Source organism: Phodopus roborovskii, unplaced genomic scaffold, assembly GCF_943737965.1.
Source record: "Phodopus roborovskii unplaced genomic scaffold, PHOROB, whole genome shotgun sequence".
Taxonomy (NCBI): domain Eukaryota; kingdom Metazoa; phylum Chordata; class Mammalia; order Rodentia; family Cricetidae; genus Phodopus; species Phodopus roborovskii.
In genome coordinates, this window is record NW_026126638.1 from 9,149,840 (window position 1) to 9,162,385 (window position 12,546).

The following is a 12,546-nucleotide window of genomic DNA, read 5'->3' on the forward strand; positions in this document are numbered from 1 at the left end:
AGGTTGGTATCACTGTGCTGAGTGCTCAGGGTCTGAAGAGTTTGTCTTGCAATGGGGGAGATGTGTAATAGACACTGAAGACAAAACTATGACTTCATAGTGTGTTAGAAGGTCATTAGAAAAAAAGAATGGTGATCATCCAGAATATGGAGAGAAACCGGAAAGGTTGCTGAAGACCAGCCATTTAAAACAAGGTCTTGGGAGGCATGGCGAGGATGGCCATTCATCATCTGTGGAAAGAGTGTCCAATGTGGAGTGCCTGGTGCAAAAGCCTGAAGTCATGGCTAATGTAGTCAAAGACTGGCTGAGACACCACTACAGTGAAAGTAGAGGACAGGCAGGGGTGATGCCGGATCATGGAGGGCTGCACAAGCCATTGCAGAGCCCTCGGCTCTCGCTTGGGCTGAGAAGAAGAGTCAGGCAGAGTCTAGAGCAGATTAATGAGATCTGGTGAGTCTCGATCCATTCCTTTTGCTTTTATGTAGAAAACGGGCTGTGCTGATGAGGACAGGGGCAGGGGAACTGGAGGAGGCGTTATCACAGTCTAGGACAGTGGTTCTCAACATGTGCATCATGACCCTTTTGGGGATCCAATGACCTTTTCACTGGGGTTTCATGTCAGATATCGTGTACCATATGGTATTTCTATTATGATTCATAATAGCAGCAAGATTACAGGTAGCAGTGAAATAATTTTATGGTTGGGGGTCACCACAACACGAGGAACTGTAATGAAGGGTCACAGCATTAGGAAGGTTGAGACCAGTCCTCTAGGTTAAAAAAAAACATGGTGGTACCTAGTCCTGAGTGTTAGCAAAGAAGCAGCCAGATTCCGGATATTCCCTGAAAACAGACGATGGGATTGGCTAAGAAAATGAATATTCGAGGGGGAAAGCATGAAGGACAGCTACAGGAGTGTGGCCCTAACAACAAAAAGGATGGCCCCGCCACCAGCAACAGAGCACTGTGGGCGTGCACATGTCAGTCAGGAAACATCAAGATTCCACTTTGTGGGGGCGGGGATTTGAGGTAACTGTCCACTCAGGTGTGGAGGAGGCAGCCCACTCTGAGATCTGGATGTCCAGAATGCAATGTTGGCTGAAGAGGGAAATGTAAGGGTAACTGCGTATAATTGCCGTTAAAGCAATCGATTTGGGACAATCAGTGGCCGGCCATTCACAAGAGAGGAGGGCACTAGATGAAGCTGTGGGACAGCTGGGTGGTAGGTAACCTTTCCAGGAGGGGTGAGGTGTGGGTAACAGTGCTTGGCGTCCAAGACTGCGGACCTGAGTCCAAAGCCACATGAAAGCCAATGTAAATGAGCTTCCATAACCCACACTGTGGGGAGCAGAGAGGACTCCTGGGCCTTTCCGGTAGAAACTGTTTCTCAAGGGAGTGAGGCAGAGGGTGATAGAAAGGGGCTCTCTAAGTCCTCTTCTGGCCTAAATATATGAGTGCACAGGCGCCTGTGCCCTGCCTGTATGTACACATGCATGTCACATGCACACACACACAGAGATACATACAGAGAGAGAGCAAGACAGAGAGGCAGGAAGAGAGACAGACAGACACACACACACACACACACACACACACACACACACACACACAGAGATTTCCAAAAAAGATAACAGAAAGGAAATGGTGAGTGCTTGCTAGTGGGGGAAAAGGAAAACTAAAGATCAGTGTCCCATAAGCCACCAAACTTCATTTCCTGGGAAGGAGCGGGGTGACTGTAGCCTGCATTTAGTACACGACATGGCTGTAGCACAGTGTAATATCCAATTCCGAGGAAGCATGCAATAAACAGCCATGTACAAGAGCGATGCAGAGGGTCAGCAATGGAGATGCGGGTGTATTTTAGGGTCATGAACACAAAGATTGTGTGCAGACTCTGTTTCCAGTTTGATTCGCTGCATTACAAAGGGCTGTTTCTTCACATTTTCTCTTTCTTCGGGTTTTGGTATTATATGTGGGAGAGAATCATACAAAACTTGTGTTACCCTTCTTTGTTAATGCTGTCACAATAAGTAGCATAAAGGCTCTCTTGACCTTCATGTCAGGTGAAGAGCTCCATAAAGCAGTGACCTTGATTCTGTCTCTTTCAAACAGGGAGTGTGGAGCGGGCACATTTGTCAATTTTGCATCCTTGGAGAGGGAAGGGAAACTTCCCTACAGTTGGTGAGTATTATTCTGGGACATGTCTCCAGCTGGCTTAGCTAGCCAGTACATGCTCCAACTTGATTTTTATTGTCTTTAAGGCATAGACGATTTTATTTTCTGCTTGTCCTTCCTTTATTTCAATGGGCAATCAATGACTAGATCATCATGGGCCAAAATGGTTTCTATAAACTGAATACAATTCTTAAGTGGTGGGAAAAGGGACTGTGCATCATGCAAAGGGCCCTAGCTGTTCCAAGCAAGGGCTCCATCACAGCAGCTACAATGAATGAATGGCAGTAGGAGGCCCAGGGGAAACTTGGATAAAGCAGCATGGCAGAGTGCCTGGCGATGGAAGATGACACTTCCACTCAAAAATTAAGATGTGTGGCCTGAAGATGTCACCTCTTGTATCAAAGACACAGACAAACTTCAAAGTCTTATGAACCCCTTGACATTTATTACTGGGAAGGAAGGTCCTAGAGGGAAGAGATGTGTAGGGAATTAGAACAATGTCAAGAGATGAATTTGGTTGCCACCACACTGAACTACAGTGTGTAATAAATAGCAATACTGTCCAGCTTAGTACCCAGTTCAGATATCCAAGAGAATCACCAATTAAGTAAACATTTTCCATGCAACTAGGGCTGCAGTTTATAGGCTACCATAGACAGGTTTAAATGAACCTAATTTGCCCAAAGTGACTAATGGTAGAGAGACTGGTCTAAGAGACCAGAAATTTCACCCTACAGGATCAACAGGGCTAAAAAACGTTATTTAAAAGGTGAAATCTTCCTTTCTGAGTGCAGATGATGATTACTCTAGTTGAAAACAGGGTTGAAATGAGATTCTGTTTGATATGACTGTTCTTTGGGTCATTTTAAAGTTTTAACATGAATAGAATTTTTCTATTAAAATATGATCAATCCAGTTATGAAGAAAGAGAATTTATAAGTCCTTGATGCTGACAATTTCAGAAACACGAGAAGGTTTGTTCAAATATGTTAAGACTCTTCTCAAGATTAGGAGACTCACCAGCTCCCATTTCTTCCCTTTAAAAGACAGGGTCCCCAAAACACTGGTGTGAGGCCCATCTAGAAACTGTCCCAATTGTACCCATGACCCAAGAAAGCTTTGCATCAATGAACTTCATGGCCAGTTGCAATTTGTAAGATTTATAGACCGGTCTGGGGAAACTAAAAGCAAAGAAAAGAATACCCCCCGGACATTTCTATACAATAAAGAAAATTCTCCTGCAATACACAGCAAACTTGGTTTCACCAGCAGAAGGTTATTCTGAGGGAGTGAGATTAGCCATCTCATTGGAGATTTGTTCTAACTAAAGTGACAAAATGACAGTTTCTTCTGGTTTTCACACTAACTATAGATGCATCTCAGGATAGTTTGCAGCCCACAGGAATGGATAGTCTGTCTTGAGTGCTGTTTGAATACCTGCAATCAGATCCCAATCAGATGTTTCATCTCAATTGGAATTAAAATGCAATTACTTAATATTCGACTTCCATTCTGATGAGAACCAATGAAAAGCCCCGGCCACAGATGAGGTGTTGATGCTGAATGAAAGATACCCAAGTAGCATGTTGAGTTGGTGCTTTAAGGAATAGATTTAGAAACTGGATAAGGGTTCCAATTGAAAATACTATATATAGGAAGTCACATCAAACTGTTCATCTTGATAAGGATGTGGTACAGAAACCTGGTCCTCCTCAGAACCCATTTAAGTGACCTGACCATCTCTATCCACTCAGACAAGCAGCTGCCACCTGGCTTCTTAAGTTAAGTTAGATTGGAAGGGTGATAGCTAAGAACAAGGCAGCAGCCAGCCTTATTCTCCTAAGAGCAGCTGGATTGAGTTGAGCAGCAGTGAGCTAAAGGAAGTTGTCTCTGATTGCGTTGAGGACTTGTGTGAATAGAAGCTGATTTTGTCACTAGTGTAGCTTTTAAGCCCTCCATCAGAAGCCTACAGAGGGGACTGATACTAAACTGTGGTATGCGTTGACCCTGGCAGGTAATTTATTGATATCTGTTCACAGCTGAATTACTAACACTTACCACATTTTCATCTTTGCATCTGTTGTTTATTAATGCTCACAGGCGTAGGAGTGTGTTTGCTTTCTTAACCCTGCTGCCTTCATGTCTTTGGACTGACTATCTTTTGGCATTTTATATTAACCCTTGGTAAGTGATTTCATTTTTACTATTTACCCAACACAAAGTCCTTAAAAGTTAACTTGCAGAAAGTAAACAAACTGGGATTAAGGTTTTGATTTTTCTTTTTCCCTTGCTGGTTATTTTATGTGGTTCTTAGCACTGAGGAAAATGAGCAAATGGAAAAGCATGGAATGGTACAGTGAATGGTACTCAGATGACGACAGTGTCTTCCCAGTTAAATCTCCTGTGGTTCTCTCAAAAGCTTTACTGTCTAGTGTTCCTTGTCATCTGTCTTCTTGGAGTTGGTCTGCTGGCCCTCCCATCTTTGAGTCCCATTTTTCGTCCCATCCCTGCATATGAGAAAACGTGTTATTTCCAAGAAGGTAAATTCAGGGAGGTAGGGGAAGGAGACTGAGTCTGGAGACCTCTTTGCTTTCATAACAGCCTCCACGCTATTGAATATCTAACTGCATATAAGCCCTTCTATGCAAATGTCTTCTCCACTATCCCCACAGTCTGTAACTTGCTATGGTCCTTTTAGAGACAGGAAAGCAGAACTCTGGGATCCCAGCTAAACAGCTAAGGCTGCATTTACAGACGACCCAAGTTCAGCTCCCAGAAACCACAGTGGGCAGCTCACAAGTGCCTATAACTCCAGCTCCAAGAGATGCAGTGCCCTTCTGGCTGCCGCATTCCTATGCATGTACTCAATCATATGCATGTATACACATAAAATCTTCAACAACAGAAAGGAAAATAGAGCCCAAAGACAGCAACTGCCTTGATATCAGGAGCCATCATATAATAAATGCAGGCCCCGAGCCCAGACAAAGTCCTCTCTCCTCTTAACAGAAACGAAGCCCCTTCCTTTGATCCACACTGTTTTACTAGTATCTAAATCACTTGGACAATCAAGCCTTGGAACATATCCTTCTTGGATTTTGCTGTGCTTAATGATCATGGTAATAATTATGAAAATAAACTTGACTTCTTAGGCCAAATAATCCAAAAATATTTTCTGCCCCAAGACATCAGAGAAATAGTCTTCCAGGAAACTGACAAAAATTCCAAACACGTGCACGAGAGCGCGCGCACACACACACACACACACACACACACACACACACACACACACACACACACACCCATTGCCCTCAAGCTAACACATGGTTGTTTAGATAATAAATGGTAATAAACAGCTACCTGAAATGTGGGCAATGTGGAGCAGACTTGGAAGGAATCAATAAAAATGTCTCACAAAGTGGAATTGTGGCTGTGAGTGAGAGAAAATAGCAGAGGAAGTGAGAGAAGAAGCAAGGACAGAGAGACAGACAGAGATAGGGACAGACAGAGAGACAGAGAGATAGGGAAGGGTGGGGGATGGAGAGAAAGGGGTGGGGGGATCTGAACAACTACTCATACATTGAGGCTATTGGCCTAATAGTCTTCTAGTCCTCCAGGGCAAACGGAGCACAGGTGATGTAATTTATGGCATCAAGCTGCAAAGGAAGAAACACTGGCAGGCACTTCCTCAGGGTGCACAGTGCTGTATCCCTTTCCCAGTTTAGTCCCTCAGATCTTCCCGTTTTCTACAGTTCATGACTTGTATGGCTTTCTTAATGACCCACTGAGGAACAGATGGCCAAGCCCTTCAAGCTCCATTACGGGCAGTATTGATCAAATAGTGTGAAGCCCTGCTTAAGTGAGGCCAAATGCCCTACTGTTTTTAGAAGAACATCCCTGGGCTGTAAATAGTTGCCTAGAGGTGAGAAGAGACAGTCCAAGGTAAGAGACTAGTCTCTGTTATCACATTGTCACATTCTAAAACTTGCACACATCCCAACCCCCCAAAAACAAAACAAAACAAAGCAAAACAAAAAAAAAAAAACCAGCTCGAATTCCCACTGCTTGATTTGCGGGTCCCTCCCTAAGCCCGCATTTGCTGAGCCGCCCTCAGAAGCATTGGTCTTCATACCCTGCTAACAGCAGCCCCAAATAGCAGAGCTACACTCCCTCACACCCCCAAAGCATTATCCAGCTTCTTCCAGAAGTGGAGGCTTTTTTGAAGGGATTGATTTGCTATCACCCTCCGATGCCTCTGAAAGTTTGAGAGGAAGTCAAGAGGCCCCGCCAGTTTCTCGCTGTCTGGTGAGAATTCTACCAGGAGGGGGGTAGGTGTCTGCCATGAGAACCCTGCCCGGTGGCTTCTATGAGGGTTCCTGGCCTCAGTGGTCTTGGGGCCCAACTCTTCTTAGAAGCTTCTCTACTCTGAACTAAATTCATCAGTTTCTGTTCCCTGCCACAGCCACCTGTATGACATGCTCAAACACTCCTGCTTCTGCTCTAACTCCTAAACGGCTGGCATTTTATACATGGGGAGATGTTCACTCACGTTATTCAAATGTATACACAGTGATTGGTCATGCTATGTTTGGAGTAGGACACAAACCTAAGGGCCTTTCTTTCCGATTTCATGGTGGCTTTTGCTTAGTGTGTGAAACTGCGGCACTTGTGAACCTGGGGACAGCTGTGGTTTCGTACTCTGAATCATCGAATATTCCATAGTTCTGTCATTACCTTGTATTCTTTTGAGGGATGGACTGAAGTGTGGTTGGATTTCACAGACTGTTGTGGCTCTAAAGACCTTGGGAAGAATCCACCTTAATTTCTCTAAGTCACTGGGGATTTGAACTTTGTCTTACATCAACAAAAAGGGGGAAATGAAATGTGAATGATTCTCTCTCTCTCTCTCTCTCTCTTTCTCAGAACACTACCCAAAAGTGTAGAAAGATTCTCTCCATGTAGCTATAGTCTGTCACCAGTCAATCTTGGCATATTCCACAGCCTCCAGATACAGGGATGCTCCAGGTTCAGCAGAACCTAAATAGAACATTGAAAGTGGCCACAAATCACACACAGACGTCCCTCATGGCCACAGTGCACCTTACAAAGCACGCAGTGGGATTCTACATCACACTGAGAGTTCACTCTCGAGCAAATGGGATGAGAGTGAAAGATGTTCTCCTGTCCTCCGTGAGTCTGGTCCCTCCTGAGCTGCCAAGCGCCAGCAGCTCACGATTTCAGCATGAGTGATTTCAGCATCTCTCTTTTGCACACATCCCTTTGTTTCAGGTCCCTCCTGGGATCTGTTGGATAGGAAAGGAGTTCCTGTCCCAGCAGAGCTGTCAGCCACCTGCCCTGGCATTCTGCTTTCTCAAAATGCTGACATAATCGGCTGTGTTGCGTTCTGAAATTAACTAACTACCGTGAGAGTTAAATGAAGGGAGGGCCTATGGAGCTTTCTGTAGGTTCCAGCATCCTAAGCGATACAGCTTTTAAATGACGAGGGAGGGTTGTATTTATTTTAAGCTCTAAGAACAAACAACAAAGAAGAGGAGGCCACAGGAGCAGGGGTGAAGCAGGGGCGTCTTCATTTAGAAGTAGGAAGAAATAAAAACTTCACACCCATAAACTCCATGTGCCACAGCGGATGCTTCCCTGTAACCCTGACCTGACTGTGCTCTCTGTCTCCAAGCCTCACTTCTCAGGATGCCATGAGCCCAAGTCAAGGATCGAGTCCTTGCTATCCTTTAGACAGTTTGAGAAGAGTACATAGTCTTTCCTTTCACTGGTATGCATTCATTGTGCATGGTGGTTTGTGTGTGTGTGTGTGTGTGTGTGTGTGTGTGTGTTAGGACTGTAAGTTCACATCGCATTGGATGTGTGGAGGTCAAATGTCAGCTTTCAGAAGTCAGTTCTCTCCTTCTGCCTTGAGTTCCAGGGGGGCGGGACTCGGGTTCTGGGCTTGCAAACAAGACCTTTTACTGGTCGAGCCGGCTCCTGGCCTCACACAAACATTTTCCTCAGACATATCACGTGCTTTGAGCACGCTTGCCTCCTATGTCCAACCCACCACCCTTCCTCCCTTCTTGCCAATCCTCCTCTGATCCCCATATAGCTCTGCTTCAAAACTGCATATAATAGAGAAGGATACAAGATGTGTAATTTACATAACTGACTTACTAAGTGTAACTGTGGGGATGATTTGAATTTAAGATGTTTTGCTTCATATCACCATGATAAGCATTCATGGACAGGCCACTATGGCATCCACTGTCTCTGCTCAGCCCTGAAGGATGCCACGTGTAGCTGGGGGGGGGGGGCGGATAATGTGGGTCCACCACACCACACAAGAAATGGCCATTTGCCAGGTGCTATGGAAGCATGGGGAAAGTACTACTTTGTTCTTTTAAAGGCTTTCTGGAACTGAGATATCTACAAAAATCACAGTTTTAGTGTACTGATGAATAATCTGACACACGAAGGTACTTGTACCTATAATTGATCATTTTCTAATGACAGTTACTTTTGAAAATGTGAAGGCCTTCATTAAAATATATTTAAAGACCCGTGGTACTGACTACAGGAATGTTTAAGATCATTTCATTCCAAGCTCAATTAGGCTAACACATGCCATCTGTACATATGGTGAAGGTCAATGACAAAGGACTTCACATAACTGCTGTCCTAGTGTGAGGGGACCCCAATTCACTGTTTTATCCACTTGGTGAAAACAATCACTCTAAATCATCCTAAGTAAACGTAATTAACCAAACCACACATCAACACTTCCTGTGTTTGAGTTTATGCGTTACTAATGAATTAAGAAGAAACACATGGCAGGCCCATTTCTTCATATATGTTAAAAGCATGATAACATAGACTTGTGTAAGTCACACACCCACAGGACTCACACGGTTCTCCTCAGAAATGATGGGCGAGGCTCTTAGTCCATAATTAAGAATCCAACCTCCTGTGAAATCTGTTATTGAAATTAAAAAAAAAACCCAAATAATAAAAAGTAAGCTTGTAGTCTTTCCAAACATTTTTAATTTTAAAATTTTCTTTGAAAAAATGTGAAATTATATATATGTGTGTGTGTGTGTGTGTGTGTGTGTGAATGTATACATATACATTCCCTTGTATATTCACACATACAATGCAAAGTCTCACACCTACATTGAACTTTAATGGACTGGGAAATCAATATAATCAATTGATTATATCAATTTTAAGAGGTAAATCTATACTTTACCTAATTGTTTCTTGTTCTAAAGATCACTCATATTGACTCTATTTATGCTTAGTAAACTTGGTGTCTAAAGACTACAGTTAATGACCAGTAGAATCATAAGTAGGTGATGAGTACAAATTCAGTCCATGATGTTGCTGACTTTGAAGCCATTCATTTCAAGCAACAAATGGTGCTTTGATTTTATGCTATGCTCTGCTTTCACAATGGCACCCATGCTTTTCCTTCATCATCATCTCACCCAATATTTCCAGCCCCCATGCAATAACTATAACTATTATATAGAAAAAAAGAGAGAGAATCCAACCTCCACCTTCCTTGGCATTTGATCTTTGTCCCCCGATTCCACTTTCTTGTCTCCAGACACTGTAAACCATTAACTGGATGCCGCTATTACTAATAAAACATTCTGGTAAGGTAACCACCCGGGAGTCAGCAGCGGTATCTCTAGAATGAAGTTTTCAGCAGACGGGAAATAGGAAATGCAGGTGTGTTCTTGCGACCCAGTCGTTTCTTAAAATGAATCAGAAATAATTATTGTTTTACCTAAGGAAGACTAATTTAACAAACCTGAGGTATAGTTAACAAAAGTTAAATAGTTGCTCGATGAAAAAGTTTAAAGCTCTTTAAAGTTTAATCATATTAATCATTTTTTATCCTGATAAATGTTTTTTTTTTTTTTTTCATTTTACAGGAGCAAAAATGGCTTAAAGAAGAGGAAACTGACTAAGTAAGTTGTAGCACTGACATACTTAGTTTCATCATAATGATCTCCACTTTCCAAATTAAGACCTATTCAGCTTTCCCTTCCATTGCTGTGATAAAACACTCTGGCCCAAGTAACTTGGGAGAGAATGGGGTTTATTCCATCTTACAGGTCACACTCCATCACTGAGGGAAGTCAGGGCAAGAACTCAAGCAGGACCCAGACGTGGTGCCTTTAATCCCAGCACTCGGAGGCAGAGCCTGGCAGCTCTCTGTGAGTTCTAGGGCAGCCAGGGCTATGGAGGGAAGACCTCCCATCTCAAAAACAAAACAGAAGAAAATTTGAAGCAGAAACCATGGGGGAACCCTGCTTGCTGGCGTGCTATGGCTCATGCTTAGGTGGCTTTCTTATGCAGTCCAGAATCACCTGCCTGGGAAACCACTATGCTACCCACAGTGCTCCTCTTCCTCATTTAACTCTCAAGACAACTTCCCACAACCTACCCTCAGGCTAAAACCATCTGAGATCCCATTCTCAGTTAACTCAAGGCTGGGTCAAGTTGAGCTAACAGGACAAAAAGATCACATACTTCCAAATAGAAGGGATGGGTATGTGTGGGAAAGCACAGTGTGTTGTTTACACGCAGGGATGGGGAGACCACTGTGTCCCACAGTCCACTCCAGGGAAAACATCAGTTCTCACCATAGGAAACCACAGAATGAACAAAGTTAGGATCATACAGGAAGCCTGCAAGAGGCCGTGCCAAATGTATGGCCATTTATTACGTACATAAAAGTATACGAAAGCCTCTGGTCATTTTATGTTTTGAAATTCTACGTTTATTCCAGAGAAAGGTTTTTATTCTAGTTGGTGCTAAAATTAATATGTCTCTGGAATCTATCATGATAAACAGGAAAGATAATTAGCTAGCCGGTGCTCTTGCCTCATGAACTGTTAAGTCAGAAGAATATGATTACAGTGACTGAAAATTACCCACCGTTGATTTCAGAAGTTTGTGAGTTATCAGTTCCGGGCCTTTTCTTGATTAAAATTCTATAGCACATATAAACAGTGAAACTTCTTTTATAAATAGAATTCAATCTTTATTCTTACAAAGGACAGGACACTGATGTACTAGTTCAAAAGGGCAATGGGTGTCCAGTGACATTATTGCTGATAGATGGGGAAGAGTCATATAGTGTTTGGCTAGATATTTCAAAAGAAACATTAAGATAAAATATTCTTATTTAGTTTTGAGTGGATTATAATACCATGGCACATTAGGATAATTTTTGCAGAGTCTATCTAAAATCAGCAAACATCCCAATGACATGCAGCCCAGGGCATGTTGGAGGGGTGATTAGTCAGGGAGAGCCAATCATTTGGAGATATATCATGACAGTAATGAAAAGTTTTCATTGCCAAAAACTATTGGTGGGTTTTGAAGTGAGCTATAGGGGGATTGGCTGGAATACCCAGGAACAGAGTCCCAGGACAAAGGGGAGGGGACACTCTGAGATGTCTCCTTCCACGTCCCAGGAAGGTACAGACAAGAGCTGGACTCTGTGGTTCCCGATCTCTGTCTCCCTTGTCTTCATGCAGCCCCCCCCCACTTCTGCCCCATCTTTCAGAAGCCCCTGCTGCATGCTCCCTCCTCCCAGTGTTCTCCCCGCTCTCTGCATCAGTTCTACGCCAGCCTTCTCCTGTCTGCCTCCCTTCTCCTCCTGGGGTTTGCTTCTTCTCACCCACAAATCTGCTCTGCCTTCACTGGGCATGGCACTGGTTTCCCAATAACAAGGTGCAGTTTGGAAGTGTTAAATCCAATTTGAGATCAGCCCCCCCCCAACTGCAACTGTAACCAGAGAGAGCAGCTCTGATGGGGTTGGGCATGGCAGTCCATCTTTAGCTGGTATTTTAGAAAGAGAAGGACGTTAAGGTGGGAAGACCTTTGAACCAGGACTTGCTCTGCTGGGGCTCTTGTCAGAGTTCTACTCCTCAGTGGCCCCATGACAAAGTCCTCACTTCCCTTAATGGTGACTCTCTTACATTTGCTTGGTTCTGCTGTTGTACTGGGGATTGAAGCTGAGGCTTTGCACATGCTAGGCAGACCACTAAGCTATAGCCCAGGCATCTGTGGCTCTCATGGATCCACCAAGCATGTCAGCATGTTTTATGAATTGCCTTGGTTCTTATGGGCCAGAATCGCTGTTTCTATCACTTCTGATTAAAGACATTAGAGTTTTGATGTAATACCTGAGAACTTCTATTCCTTTACAATCTACGGAAATTTGCCTTGCAGTGAAAGAAAGTAAAGTCAACGGCAGAGGAGAGGAGAAGTGAGGGATGAAGACTAGAGTAGCCAATCAACTGCCTTAACTAAATACCTAATCCATGCTGTGTGGTTGCTGATGGGGTG

At 43.6% G+C, this 12,546-nt stretch overlaps 1 protein-coding gene across 1 annotated transcript in view; it reads left to right on the forward strand.

The window, feature by feature from the left end:
* Positions 1 to 12,546, forward strand: part of Ptpro (protein tyrosine phosphatase receptor type O) — a 195,893-nt gene that overhangs the window by 156,697 nt on the left and 26,650 nt on the right. The window contains exons 16-18 of the mRNA XM_051173061.1: positions 2,113 to 2,181; positions 4,276 to 4,359; positions 10,119 to 10,154. Of these exons, the coding sequence (XP_051029018.1) occupies positions 2,113 to 2,181; positions 4,276 to 4,359; positions 10,119 to 10,154 (189 nt within the window). The remainder of the gene's footprint in view (positions 1 to 2,112; positions 2,182 to 4,275; positions 4,360 to 10,118; positions 10,155 to 12,546) is intronic.